The 15,679-nt window shown below is 46.5% G+C and overlaps 1 protein-coding gene across 4 annotated transcripts in view; it reads left to right on the top strand.

Annotated features, from left to right (window-relative positions):
* The window catches only part of TNRC18 (trinucleotide repeat containing 18), a 1,076,633-nt gene that overhangs the window by 399,141 nt on the left and 661,813 nt on the right, over window positions 1-15,679 (top strand). For all 4 annotated transcript variants that reach the window (XM_063934091.1, XM_063934092.1, XM_063934093.1 and 1 more), the window contains exons 10-11: window positions 1,188-2,015; window positions 2,184-2,356. In XM_063934091.1, the coding sequence (XP_063790161.1) occupies window positions 1,188-2,015; window positions 2,184-2,356 (1,001 nt within the window). The remainder of the gene's footprint in view (window positions 1-1,187; window positions 2,016-2,183; window positions 2,357-15,679) is intronic.

Here is a 15,679-nt window from a genome sequence, read left to right as displayed (position 1 = left end):
ATTGGCTGAACAGACCTTTCTGTGACAGCAGTCACGGGGGGGTCTCTGCATTCGGGGAAAGGGGTCCCATGTGTAAACATGGGACCCCTTTCAGTCCGCCTGGTTCGGGTGTTCGTTTTTTTTTTTTGCCAAGTACGTGGATTATAATCTGGACACTGGATTGAGGTGAGTATAATTTTATTCACAGGTACACGTGGATTCTACTTGGACAAGTGGACAGAGGTCGGCGTGTGAACATAGGTAAGTATGTGTGTGTCGACATGTGTGAAATAAACTTTTACTCTCACGGTGTGCGTGTCCTGTTTTTATTTGGGTATTTTTTTCCAGTAGAACTACAGGTACCAGCGGGCCCGTTTTTCTCCCGCATGCTGGTACTTGTGGTTCTCCAAGTACCAGCTTGCGGGGGAGGCTTGCTGGGACTTGTAGTACTACTGGGAAAAACAATATTCTTTCAATTTTCTCAAGGCTGTCAGCCCCCCATCCGCAGCCCCTGGATGGGGGGGACAGCCTCGGGCTTCACCCCTGGCCCTTGGGTGGCTGGGGGGGGGACCCTTTGATTGAAGGGGTCCCCACTCCCCCAGGGTACCCCGGCCAGGGGTGACTAGTTGGATATTTAATGCCACGGCCGCAGGGCGCTGTATAAAAGTGACCCCCGGCTGTGGCATTATCTGTCCAGCTAGTGGAGCCCGATGCTGGTGTAAAAAATACGGGGGACCCCTACTCTTTTTGTCCCCTGTATTTTTTGCACCAGGCGCAGAGCCCGGTGCTGGTTTTAAAAATACGGGGGATCCCCTGTCATTTCCCCCCCCGGATTTTTAGAACCAGGACCGGCTCGAAGAGCCCGAGGCTGGTTATGCTTTGGAGGGGGACCCCACGCAGTTTTTTTTTCGTTTTTTTTACAGTTTTTTCAGTTTTTTTAAAAATCGGATCAAAATCCGTCAAATCGGCCGTTTTTCGACAGCGGGACTGTCGAATCCGTTTTTTATTGAATATGTTGAATTCCAGCACCCACTTGCCGGAATTCGACGGTCGAATTGTGTCGAATTAAAAAACGGCCGAAAAATTGCCGCGATTCGCCGCTAATTGCATATACCTCTAAATGTACTTTGCTCAATTAATCTGGAAGTTCTGAAACCAACATTCCTAAAGTTCTTTCTGTAGATAATAATATTTATTTTATGTTTCAGATCCCACACATGGATTTTCATTCCAGTCTTTTTCACCATCTGTTCAACAGCACCCCTCTTATATAACCAAACCAACGATTGTTGCAGATATAGAACATTTTGCTCCAGTCAGACTTCCTGAGTTAAGTGCAATTCACATTGAAACTACTCACATTTTAGAGCATTTTGAGACAGGAAAAACAATGAATGACACGATTAAAATAGAAAATGTAAGTGCTGTAACATGTAGAGAAATCCTTGAGGATCATGGAGAGTGTGTCGATTCTATGGAATGTCAGAATATTCTGTTTCAGGAAGTAGAGCCTCCAATTATAGGGGAGCATGAAGATAAAACATTAATGGAGTGTCTTCCATCTGGTATTTCCAATGTGAACCCGATCAATGGAAAAGGGACTTCTTCAACTCAGACTGATTTCAGTGACACATTCAGCCAGGTTGATAATAGTGAAGTAAATATGACCACCATGCCTCAGAATGATGAACAATCTCACAGAACAAGTGAAATATGTGACTTAAATATGTTAACTAGCGCAGAATGTATAGACAGAAACATAGATGATGTGGATCCTGGAGTTTTTAGCTGTAAAGGGGAAGCTGTGTCTTCTGGACTTTTCAGTGTGAATTCTGTGGATCTCAAAACTGAAGACCCATTGGCTGGTATGAATGCATTGATCGCAGCAACAGAAATGCCTCAGACCTGCTCTTTGATGCCTGCAAGTACAGTAATTATGACTCCTGACATATCTATTGACCATTCACTCTTGCAAGGCATTGTTCTATTGAGTGAAATAGCTCAAATACAGCTGGAGAAAAGAAAACACTTGGAAGGTAAGTTTTTCTTCTGAACAATTTTTTTTGATGTGAAAGCTTCAGGGTTTCAGTTTAATTAAATTTTAAAGTTCATATGGTCATTAGAAACTGCATCTTTGTCTCGAAGTGATGAAAATGCCAGAAAATAGAATTTAATTGACAATTATTTTTTCCTCTCCATACGAGATTTGCAAAGCTGCCATGTTAGACCATCCCTTGAAAGTCTGTTGGCTGCTAGCACTCAAATGTTAATGGAGGTGCTCTCATCGCCAGCAGTGGATGTCCTGAAAGCTCAATCAATCAAATTACCTCGTGAACTAACACTTAATAAGAAGTACAGTTGGAAGCAAAAAAATCGGGTGAGTGGGCCACTGACATGTCCTGAATATGAGCAATGCATGCCAGGCTATTTATAATGTAAACTTGATGTTTAGAATGTTATTTGAATAATTTCTCTTGTACAGTTACAAAGAGCATTGGTATACTTGTTAAATGGAAACTACGTTAAAAAAAACTATGTAAGATTTGCTAATTTACTCTTGCTAAGTAAGTGAACTCAGGTGTGCAAGAGCTTTGTTAAGCTGCACAAGTATCAAATCTTTGGGGGAATTCAGTTGGGCACGAGACTTAGCCTGCTCCAAAACCTTATGGACCTCATGCCCAATTGTGGATTACCAGGAGTACGTGCATTTCCTGTACCAAGGGTGCCAGAGCAAGTCCTGGTGATTTTTCCTAAAAATAACAATTTGATTTTGGGGAAAAATCAGACTTGCTCTGGTAGTACAAAAAAAAGACCAGGTGATATCTATAGGAATTATCACATCTAATTTTCTCTCCTCTAATTGAATAGAAAAATCCTAATTTCCCACTCTTAATTGAATTTCCCCCATAGTGACAATTTGGTAACAAAAGACTTCATATTGTATGTTACATCTGTTACTCTACTGTGGCAGAGCAATGATTACATCTCACATTCCTATTAATGCAGCTATGCAAAAAAATAAGGTTGTTATTGTATTTTATCTTGTCTGAATGTTTATTGAACATATGATATTTCAAGCCAAGTACAATTTGTAACTGGATATAGTCAACCCTAAGAGGTCTATTTACTAAGTATTGGATGGAGGAAAAGTGGCAGAGATAGCGTACCAGCCAGTCAGCTCCTAACTGTCATTTTTCAAATCCAGCCTGTAACATGAGAGTTAGGAGCTGATTGGCTGGTACTTTATTTCCGCCCACTTCATCTCCATTTAAGGAAATAGTAAATAGACCCCTTAGATTGGAATTATATTTAATTATACTAATTTAAACATTAGGAATACAAGTCCAGTTGATTCTCTTTTAATGGCCAAGAGACTGTGCTGCATTTGTCACACCTATTTATTCTGGGAGAAATGGAGAAAGTTTAATCCAGTGCAGTTATTGCAAATACACACAGTACTAAGGTCCTGATCAGGACCTGATCGCTCCTCTGCAAATTTGCAGAGGTTTGCGATCAAATAATCGTCGCCCAGACAGAGTGAATACCCGCCCCATGCTGGCGTCCAATTTAGTACCATGGGGTATAGATGGGTCCACTAGGAGCCACTGCCACTTTAAGAGTTTAATAGTGTGGGCTGGCGCCTCCCTCTATGCCCCTCCTACCAGACTCAGTCTAGAAACTGTGCCCGAGGAGACGGACATACTTCGAGAGAAGGAAATACACAGATAGTGGTGAGATTCACACCAGCTCACACAGAACAAAAGGAAATCCAAGTTAACCAACTTGAAACGATTCAGCAACGATTGAACCAACAGTACTTAACCAAGTAACAAAGCAGGAATACGAGCATCCTCTACGGACTACGAGAAAAGGATTTGCCAGTAGGTAATTAAAATCCTATTTTCTCTTACGTCCTAGAGGATGCTGGGGTACCATGGGGATGTACCAAAGCTCCCAGTACGGGAGGGAGAGTGCTGAGGTTCCTGCAGAACTGATTGACCAAACTTGAGGTCCTCAGAGGCCAAAGTATCAAACTTGTAGAACTTAGCAAACGTGTTCGACCCTGACCAAGTAGCCGCTCGGCAAAGCTGAAGAACCGAGACACCCCGGGAAGCCGCCCAGGAAGACCCCACTTTACGGGTAGAGTGGGCCTGAACAGATTTTGGAATCGGCAATCCTGCCATAGAATAAGCATGCTGGATAGTAAGTCTGATCCAGCGAGAAATGGTCTGCTTAGAAGCAGGACACCCAATCTTGTTGGGATCATAAAGGACAAAGAGTGCGTCCGACTTCCTGTGACGAGCAGTTTGTTTCACATACATTTTCAAAGCCCGTATAACATCCAAGGACTTTGAGGTAATCGAGGTGTCAGTAGCCACTGTCACCACACTAGGTTGATTAATATGAAAAGCTGATACAACCTTTGGAAGAAACTGCTGACGCATTCTGAGCTTAGCTCTGTCCTCTTGGAAAATCAAGTAGGTGTTCTTGTGCGACAACACCCCCCAATTCTGACACACGTCGTGCAGATGCCAATGCCAACAGAGTGACCGCCTTCCAAGATAGAAACTTTAAGTCTACCACCTGTAAAGGTTCAAACCAATCCGATTGCAGGAACTGCAGCACCACATTAAGATCCCAAGGTGCCATAGGAGGCACAAAGGGTGGTTGGATGTGGAGAACTCCTTTCAAGAATGTCTGAACCTCAGGAAGAGCAGCCATTTTTTTCTGGAATAAAATGGACAAGGCCGAACTCTGGACCTTAATGGATCCCAAGTGTAGGCCCACATCCACACCTGCTTGCAAAAAGAGGAGAAAACGTCCTAGTTGAAAGTCCACCATTGGAAGCTTCTTGGATTCACACCAAGACACGTATATCTTCCAAATCCGATGGTAATGCTTAGGCATACCCCCTTCCTAGCCTGGATCAGAGTAGGAGTGACCTTGTTCGGAATGCCCTTCCGAGCTAAGATCTGGCGTTGAACCTCCATGCCGTCAAACGTAGCCGCGGTACGTCTTGATAGGCGAACGGCCCCTTTTGTAGAAAGTCCTCGCGAAGAGGAAGAGGCCTCGGGTCCTCCAGCAGTAATTCCAGAAGATCCGCGTACCAAACCCATCTTGGCCAGTCCGGAGCAATGAGGATTGCCTGAATTCTTGTTCTTTTTATCAGTCTGAGAATCCTTGGGATGAGTGGAAGTGGAGGAAACACATACACTGACTGGAACACCCGCGGAGTTACCAGGGCGTCTACCGCCACTGCTTGTGGGTCTCTTGACCTAGAACAGTACCTCCGAAGCTTCTTGTTGAGATGAGAGGCCATCATGTCTATGTGAGGTACACCCCATCGGCTTGTTACCTCTGCGAATGCCTCCGGGTGGAGGCCCCATTCTCCTGGATGGAGATCGTGTCTGCTGAGGAAGTCTGCTTCCCAATTGTCCACTCCCGGAATGAAGCGCCGGCCTTTCCGCCCTGTGGAGGATTCTCGTTTCCTCTAACATTGCAGCTCTGCTCTTCGTTCCGCCCTGCCTGTTTATGTAGGACACCGCTGTGACGTTGTCCGACTGAACCTGAATGGCATGATCTTGCAGAAGATGTGCCGCTTGTAGAAAGTCGTTGATTGGATCACCAACGCTTTCTCCACTGGCAGAAACACCCTCTGCACTTCCGTGTCGAGTATCATCCCTAGGAAGGGCAGTCTCCTTGTCGGCTCCAAATGTGACTTAGGAAGGTTCAGGATCCACCAATGATCCCGGAGCAGTTGATTTGAGAGAGCAATACTCTGCAACAGCTTCTCCCTGTAAGATGCCTTTATCAGCAAATCGTCCAGCTATGGAATTATGTTCACTCCCTGTTTGTGGAGAAGGAGCATCATCTTCACCATGACCTTGGTGATGTGGAGAGGCCAAATGGTAATGTCTGGAACTGATAATGACAGTCCTGTAGTGCAAACCGCAGATAGGCCTGCATCCTTGATATCCAGGGATACCAGGAATTCCCCCTCTTCCCCCTAGCCCATATAACACTTCAATAACTCCGCCAAACACTACCTACTGAGCAGGAAGCCAGGCGGAACAGCAGCTCCCTATGACAGCATGCCATGACAGGCAGGCCAGGTAGTTGAAGGAAGAGAAGCAACGACAGTGGGCTCCTCACAGCTTGCGGGTGACATCATGACATCACCGGCGTGCCGCATTACTGGGAGTTGGTTAAGTTTAGTAAAGTTGGTCGCGATCTACTGGCGGGTGCTCCGCGAGCTACTGGTAGATCGCGATCTACCTTTTGGCCACCCCTGGCTTAGAGGCTCTGTGTCCAGCTGTTTTGTTTGCAAATTCACCCTCTTATGCCTGAAACTGAGGTAAGCTTGTAATCATCACTGAATGGATGTCTAAGATGTTTGCTGTTCTCATAAATCTTTTCAAACTACTGTGCTGGCTCAGATGATCATAAACCATTAACTAAAATGGCTATTAACTGGCTAATATTTTTTGCCAATAACCGCTCAGAAATTAGACTGAATTAGGTTAAAAACATTTATTCAACACGATTTTAATAAAAAAAAATTAAACATTTTTTCTAAACATTGATGATCGTACCATCACGGCTTTACATTTTCATGGCAGCTGCTCCGCTCTGCAGCCGCCACGTGTACACAGGGAAGGTGAAGGCTGCTCTTTTAAGATGTCAATGCTAATCTCTGCATCCGTGGTGTGGAGTGTGCAGCAGGAATGCTTAATCATCGGTGATCAGCAGTGCACGTCATGCCCTGGGGGATGAACAAGGGGTTCACTACGGCTGGCCGGCGGTCGGGCTCCCGGCGCCCAGCATACCGGCGCCGGGAGCCCGACCGCCGGCTGACCGACAGTGTGGCGAGCGCAAAGGAGCCCCTTGCGGGCTCGCTGCGCTCGCCACGCTACGGGCACGGTGGCGCGCTACGCGCGCCACACTATTTTATTCTCCCTCTATGGGGGTCGTGGACCCCCACGAGGGAAAATAAGTGTCGGTATGCCGGCGGTCGGGCTCCCGGCGCCGGTATACTGAGCGCCGGGAGCCCGACCGCCGGCATACAGAATGCCACCCTGAACAAGGAAGCAGTTTATTTTCTAGCAGCTTCCCTGTGGGCGTTTGACTGCTCGCATCAGATATCACCATGACACAGAAAGCCCAGCTTGGCTTGGTCGCATCTGATGCAACCATGTCACTCAAGTGTTTAAGAGAATATTCCTATTAAATATGATAGGTAGAACTTACACACACTCACAATAATAGAAGTCGCTGCATTATAGTCAGTAAATTTGCATGAAAATATGGTGCAATAAATACACTATAATATACCCATAAACAGACCCACAGACATTGAACAGTTGACCATTTTTATATTATTTAAAAATAAATACAAATTTTCAAGCTAAACAAGATCTCTCATGCTAAAGATGTGAAGCCCTGAACCCAGTAATGTTACCATGCAGTGGTGCCAGCTTAACTTCAGGTACAACAGTAGTGTAACAAGGGTGGGGTATGCGCCCCAGGAGCTATTGCGACACTGATAATGTTGCTGGTGGGAATAAAAAGTTAAACCCCAGGCAGACTTTGTCACAGGGAGCAGGAGGTCAGTGAAATCTAAGCTGCTCTTGCAGGAAAAGGGGTAAAGTAAGTGGAATATTTTGTTTCTGGCTGAAGCCTATCTCTCCAACTGTGAGAATTATCTTGCGGTTATCACGACCACTGTGTATGCTCTCTAAATTTGTTACTGTAATATGGTTTACTTAATACTCACAGAAATCATACTGCATGGTGCAGAAGGATGGAGTGACTGCTCTCCGGTCAGGCTGATATTCAGAGACAAACGTCTTCAAGGTCAGGGCCGAATTAACAACATGGCCACAAGGGGTGGTTACTCAAGGATCCCCCATACCACCTACTCCCTCACATAGCTACATCATAAGCATGGAAGCACTGTGGCATATGGGAATTGGTGGCACTGGTGTGGTTTTAACAGTTTTGTGGTGCTGGAAATAATGACAGTCTTGGGTAGATGTATGAAGGAGTGATAAAAGTGGAGAATTGTGCTATGGCAACAAGTCAGCTGCTACATGTAATTTTGTAGAATGCATTTGATAAATGTTACTTCAATGCTGATTGCTTGCCATGGGCAACTTTTCCACTGGCTCACTTCTCCACTCTTATCACTGCTTCATACAGTGGGGATTGGAAGTTTTGGCACCCCAGGCAAAAAATAATTTTAATGTGCAAAAAGAAGACAAGGAAAGATGGAAAAATCTCCAAAAGGCATCAAATTACAGATTAGACATTCTTATAACATGTCAAAAAAAGTTTGATTTTATTTCCTTCATTTACACTTTCAAAAGAACAGAAAACAAAAAATGGCGTCTGCAAAAGTTTGGGCACCCTGCAGAGTTAATACCTTGTACTGCCCCCTTTGGCAAGTATCACAGCTTGTAAATGCTTTTTGTAGCCAGCCAAGAGTCTTTCAATTCTTGTTTGAGGTATCTTCTCCCATTCTTCCTTACAAAAGTCTTCCAGTTCTTTGAGATTCCTGGGCTGTCTGTGACGCACTGCTCTTTTAAGGTCTATCCAAAGATTTTCAATTATGTTGAGGTCAGGAGATTGTGAATGCCATGGCAAAACCTTCAGTTTACGCCTCTTGATGTAATCCACCGTGGATTTTGAGGTGTGTTTAGGATCATTATCCATTTGTAGAAGCCAGCCTCTCTTTAACTTCAGCTTTTTCACAGATGGCATCAAGTTAGCGTCCAAAATTTGCTGGAATCTTATTGAATCCATTTTTCCTTCTACTCGTAAAATGTTCCCTGTGCCACTGGCTGCAATACAACCCCAAAGCATGATTGATCCACCCTCATGCTTAACAGTTGGACGGAGGTTCTTTTCATTAAATTCTGTGCCCTTCCTTCTCCAAACGTACCTTTGCTCATTGCGGCCAAAAAGTTCTATTTATCTTACGTCCTAGAGGATGCTTGGGACTCCGTAAGGACTATGGGGTATAGACGGGCTCCGCAGGAGACATGGGCACTCTAAAGACTTTAGATGGGTGTGCACTGGCTCCTCCCTCTATGCCCCTCCTCCAGACCTCAGTTAGATCCTGTGCCCAGAGGAGACTGGATGCACTGCAGGGGAGCTCTACTGAGTTTCTCTGAAAAAGACTTTTGTTAGGTTTTTTATTTTCAGGGAGCACTGCTGGCAACAGGCTCCCTGCATCATGGGACTGAGGGGAGAGAAGCAGACCTACTTAAATAATAGGCTCTGCTTCTTAGGCTACTGGACACCATTAGCTCCAGAGGGTCGGAACACAGGTCTCACCCTTGTTGTTCGTCCCAGAACCGCGCTGCCGTCCTCCTCACAGAGCCGGAAGATAGAAGCCGGGTGAGTATAAGAAGAAAGAAGACTTCAAAGGCGGCAGAAGACTTCTGGTCTTCACTGAGGTACCGCGCAGCGGTAACGCTGCGTGCCATTGCTCCCACATTCACACACACTAACGACACTGTATGGGTGCAGGGCGCAGGGGGGGGCCCCTGGGCGGGTGGTATTCATGTGACCGGTGGTCAGCTGACCGACAGTCACATGACCTCCTTCACCATCCCGACTGCTCACTATCCCGATGGTCGGCATGCCGACCAACAGGGACTATTTCCACTCGTGGGTGTCCACGACACCCATAGAGTGGGAATAGAACCCGTGGCGACAGCAGGTCGCCACTGAGCCCGCAAGGGGCTTGCTGCACTCGCCCCTCTCCGCCGGGATCCCGGCGTCGGTATGCTGCCGGGATCCCGGCGTCGGTAATCAGCCATACTACACCCCCCTGGGCAGCAATCAGAAACTTCTAGGGACAAAGGCATAGATATATATATACTGCGGAGGCAGTATATTACAGAAACCCCCGCCAGTATAAAGATTTTAGCGGGACCGAAGCCCGCCGTTGAGGGGGCGGAGCTTGATCCTTCAGCACTAACCAGCGCCATTTTCTCCACAGCACGCTGCAGAGAAGCTGGCTCCCCGGACTCTCCCCTGCTGAACACAAGTACAGAGAAAAGAGGGGGGGGGCACATTTAGCGCAGTGAGTGTATTATTATATATATTTATATATATATATATATATATATATATATATATACGCTGTACTGACTGGGATTTTATTCCAGTGTCCGGTGGCGCTGGGTGTGTGCTGGCATACTCTCTTTCTGTCTCTCCAAAGGGCCTTATTGGGGGACTGTCTCCATATAGATATATATCCCTGAGTGTGTGGGGGTGTCGGTACGTGTGTGTCGGCATGTCTGAAGCGGAAGGCTCATCTAAGGAGGAGGTAGAGCAGATGATTGTGGTGTCTCCGTCGGCAACGCAGACACCTGATTGGTTGGATATGTGGAATGTTTTAAATGCAAATGTGTCTTTATTACATAAGAGATTGGACAAAGCAGAGTCCAGGGAAGAAACAGGGAGTCAATACATGGCTTTGGCTGTGTCACAGTGCCCTTCAGGGTCTCAGAAACGTCCCCTGTCCCACGTAGCAGACACTGATACCGACACGGATTTTGACTCCAGTGTCGACTACGATGATGCGAGATTACACCCAAGGGTGGCCAAAAGTATTCATTACATGATTATTGCTATAAAATATGTTTTGCATATCACAGATGAACCCTCAGTCCCTGACACGAGGGTATGCATGTTTAAGGAAAAGAAACCTGAAGTAACATTTCCCCCGTCTCATGAGCTGAACGCTTTATTTGAAAAGGCTTGGGAAACTCCAGACAAGAAACTGTAGATTCCCAAGAGAATTCTTATGGCGTAGCCTTTCCCCGCGCAGGACAGGTTACGGTGGGAATCCTCGCCCAGGGTGGACAAGGCTTTAATGCGCTTGTCCAAAAAGGTGGCGCTACCATCTCCGGACACGGCAGCCCTCAAGGATCCTGCTGATCGCAGACAGGAAACTACCTTAAAATCAATTTATACACATACGGGTGCCTTGCTCAGACCGGCAGTAGCGTCGACATAGGTATGTAGCGCAGTAGCAGCATGGGCAGATAACTTATCGTCTGACGTTGACACCCTAGATAGGGATAGCATTTTATTTACCTTGGGTCACATTAAAGACGCAGCCTAATATATGAGAGACGCTGCGAGAGACGTTGGGCTGTTAGGTTCAAGAGCCAACGCCATGGCAATTTCTGCTAGGCGAGCCCTGTGGACCCGCCAATGGACGGGTGATGCCGACTCAAAGAGACATATGGAAGTTTTACCTTACAAGGGTGAGGTCTTATTTGGGGAGGGTCTTGCGGACCTGGTTTCCACAGCAAAAGAAAACACCACAATATCAGATGCAGTCCTTTCGGTCGCATAAGTCCAGGAGAGGTCGGGGCTCTTCCTTCCTCGCCAGAGGTAAGGGTAGAGGGAAAAGAATGCCTGCTATGGCTAGTTCCCAGGAGCAGAAGTCCTCCCCGGCTTCTACTAAATCCACCGCATGACGCTGGGGCTCCACTGAGGGAGTCCGCGCCTGTGGGGGCACGTCTTCGACTCTTCCGCCAGGTCTGGGTTCTGTCAGACGTGGATCCTTGGGCGATGGAAATTATATCCCAAGGCTACAAACTGGAATTCGAAAAGGTGTCTCCTCGCCGATTTTTCAAGTCGGCTTTGCCAGCTTCTCCCCCAGAGAGGGAAATAGTTTTAGCTGCAATTCAAAAGTTGTATCAACAGCAAGTGATTGTCAAGGTTCCCCTAGTCCAACATGGGAAAGGGTACTATGCAACCCTGTTTGTGGTCCCAAAACCGGATGGCTCGGTCAGACCCATTCTGAATCTAAAATCCCTAAACCTGTACTTGAAAAAGTTCAAATTCAAGATGGAATCGCTCCGGGCAGTTATCTCCAGCCTGGAAGGGATGGGATTTTATGGTGTCACTAGACATTAAGGATGCATACCTTCATGTCCCCATATATCCTCATCAGGCGTACCTGAGATTCGCTGTACAGGACTGTCATTACCAGTTTCAGACGTCGCCGTTTGGGCTTTCCACGGCCCCGAGGATTTTCACCAAGGTAATGGCGGAAATGATGGTGCTCCTGCGCAGGCAGGGAGTCACAATTATCCCGTACTTGGACGATCTCCTGATAAAATCGAGATCGAGAGATCAATTGCTGGAAAGAGTGTCGCTCTCCTTGAGAGTGCTGCAGCAGCACGGCTGGATTCTAAATCTACCAAAGTCACAGTTGATTCCAACGACTCGGCTATCTTTCTTAGGCATGATTCTGGACACGGAACAGAAGAGGGTTTTTCTCCCAGTGGAAAAAGCCCAGGAACTCCAGAACATGGTCAGGGACCTGCTAAAACCAAAAATAGTGTCTCCATCAATGCATTCGAGTACTGGGAAAAATGGTGGCGGCCTACGAGGCCATCCCCTTCGGCAGGTTCCATGCATGGACATTTCAGTGGGACCTTCTGGACAAGTGGTCGGGGTCCCATCTACAAATACATCAGAAAATAAGCCTGTCCCCCAGGGCCAGGGTGTCTCTCCTGTGGTGGCTGCAGAGTGCTCACCTTCTCGAGGGTCGCAGTTTCGGTGTTCAAGACTGGGTGCTGGTGACCACGGATGCGAGCCTCCGAGGATGGGGAGCAGTCACACAAGGAAGAAATTTTCAGGGACTATGGTCAAGCCAGGAGGCTTGTCTACACATCAATGTACTGGAATTGAGGGCCATATACAACGGCCTACGACAAGCGGAGAATCTTCTTCGCGACCTACCGGTTCTGATTCAATCAGACAACGTCACAGCCGTGGCTCATGTAAACCACCAAGGCGGGACAAGGAGCAGAGTGGCAATGGTGGAAGCCACCAGGATTCTTCGCTGGGCGGAAAATCACATAAGCGTTCTATCAGCTGTCTTCATTCCGGGAGTGGACAACTGGGAAGCAGACTTCCTCAGCATACACAATCTCCATCCAGGAGAGTGGGGACTTCATCAAGAAGTTTTTGCAGAGATAACAAGTCATTGGGGACTTCCTCAAATAGACATGATGGCGTCACGCTTCGACAAGAAGCTTCGGAGGTATTGTACCAGGTCAAGGGACCCTCAGGCAGTAGCGGTGGACGCCCTGGTGACACCATGAGTGTTTCAGTCGGTCTATGTGTTCCCTCCTCTTCCGCTCATCTCAAAAATATTGAGAATCATAAGACGAAAAAGAGTGCAGACAATACTCATTGTTCCAGATTGGCCTCGAAGGGCCTGGTATTCAGATCTTCAGGAAATGCTCACAGAAGATCCGTGAACTCTTCCTCTCAGGGAGGACCTGTTCCAAGGCTTACCACAGAGGTAAGTCATCCCTACTCTGATAAAGGCTAGGAAGGAGGTGACGGCGAAACATTATCACCGTATCTGGAGGAAGTATGTATCTTGGTGTGAAGCCAAGAATGCTCCTACGGAAGATTTCCATCTGGGCCGTTTTCTCCACTTTCTACAGACAGGAGTGGAAATGGGCCTAAAGTTAGGCTCCATTAAGGTACAGATTTCGGCCCTATCAATTTTCTTTCAGAAGGAATTGGCTTCTCTCCCAGAAGTCCAGACTTTTGTAAAGGGAGTGCTGCACATCCAGCCTCCTTTTGTGCCCCCAGTGGCACCATGGGAACTTAACGTGGTGTTACAGTTCCTAAAATCTCACTGGTTTGAACCTCTTCAAACGATTGAATTAAAATTTCTCACTTGGAAGGTGGTCATGTTGTTGGCCTTGGCATCTGCAAGGCGGGTGTCCGAATTGGCGGCTTTATCTCACAAAAGCCCCTATCTGATTTTCCATGTGGATAGAGCAGAGTTGAGGACTCGTCCTCAATTTCTGCCTAAGGTGGTTTCATCGTTTCATATGAACCAACCTATTGTGGTACCTGTGGCTACGGGTGACTTGGAGGATTCTAAGTCCCTTGATGTAGTCAGGGCCTTAAAAATTTATGTAGCCAGGACGGCTCGGGTTAGGAAAACAGAGGCACTGTTTGTCCTGTATGCAGCCAACAAGGTTGGCGCTCCTGCTTCTAAGCAGACTATTGCTCGCTGGATCTGTAACACGATTCAGCAGGCTCATTCTACGGCTGGATTGCCGTTACCAAATTCGGTAACGGCCCATTCCACTAGGAAGGTGGGCTCTTCTTGGGCGGCTGCCCGAGGCGTCTCGGCATTACAGCTTTGCCGAGCGGTGACTTGGTCGGGTTCAAACACTTGCTAAATTCTACAAGTTTGATACTCTGGCTGATGAGGACCTCATGTTTGCTCAAGCGGTGCTGCAGAGTCATCCGCACTCTCCCGCCCGGTCTGGAGCTTTGGTATAATCCCCATGGTCCTTACGGAGTTCCCAGCATCCTCTAGGACGTAAGAGAAAATAAGATTTTAAACCTACCGGTAAATCTTTTTCTCCTAGTCCGTAGAGGATGCTGGGCGCCCGTCCCAGTGCGGACATATTTCTGCAAGGCTTGTATATAGTTATTGCTTACATAAGGGTTATGTTACAGTTAAGATCAGTTTTTGGCTGATGCTGTTTTGTTCATACTGTTAACTGGTTGCGTATATTCCATGTTATACGGTATGGATGGTGTGGGCTGGTATGAATCTTGCCCTTACATTAACAAAAATCCTTTCCTCGTACTGTCCGTCTCCTCTGGGCACAGTTCTTTAACTGAGGTCTGGAGGAGGGGCATAGAGGGAGGAGCCAGTGCACACCCATCTAAAGTCTTTAGAGTGCCCATGTCTCCTGGGGAGCCCGTCTATACCCCATGGTCCTTATAGAGTCCCCAGCATCCTCTACGTACTAGGAGAAAAAGATTAACCGGTAGGTTTAAAATCTTATTTTTAACCTCATCGGTCCACAGAACTTTATTCCAAAATGCATCAGGCTTGTCTATCTGTTCATTTGCAAACTTCAAACGCTGATTTTTGTGGTGAGGACGTAGAAGAGGTTTTCTTCTGATGACTCTTCCATAAAGACCATATTTGTACAAGTATCTCTTTATAGTTGAATAGTGTACCACAACTCCAGTGTCTGCCAGATCTTCCTGGAGGGACCGTGCAGTCAAACGTGGATTTTGACTTGCTTTTCTCACAATCCTGCGAGCTGTTCTGTCTGATATTTTTCTTGGTCTTCCAGATCTTGCTTTAACTTCCACTGTTCCTGATGACTGCCATTTCTTAATTACATTCCGAACAGAGGATATGGGCATCTGATAACGCTTTGCTATCTTCTTATAGCCTTCTCCTGCTTTGTGAGCATCAACTATTCTCAGTTTCAGTGTTCTACACAACTGCTTAGAGGAACCCATGGTGCTGATTGTTGGAGCAAGGTCAGATGAGTCTGGGCTTTTAAAACCTTTGAGATTGACATCATCTGGTCTTTCCAAACGATGACTGAGAACAATCCATGACACTGCCAGGTCTCAGCTGTCCAAAGGGGGCAGTACAAGGTATTAACTCTGCAGGGTGCCCAAACTTTTGCAGACGCCATTTTTTGTTTTCTGTTCTTTTGAAAGTGTAAATGATGGAAATAAAATCATACTTTTTTTTGACATGTTATAAAAATGTCTAATCTGTAATTTGATGCCTTTTGGAGATTTTTCCATCTTTCCTTTGCTTCTTTTTGCACATTAAAATGAATTTTTGCCTGCGGTGCCCAAACTTTCAATACCCACTGTACAT

Source organism: Pseudophryne corroboree, chromosome 7, assembly GCF_028390025.1.
Source record: "Pseudophryne corroboree isolate aPseCor3 chromosome 7, aPseCor3.hap2, whole genome shotgun sequence".
In the NCBI taxonomy this organism is placed as follows: domain Eukaryota; kingdom Metazoa; phylum Chordata; class Amphibia; order Anura; family Myobatrachidae; genus Pseudophryne; species Pseudophryne corroboree.
The sequence above is the reverse complement of the archived record's forward strand: the minus strand, read 5'-3'. Positions and strand labels throughout refer to the sequence as shown.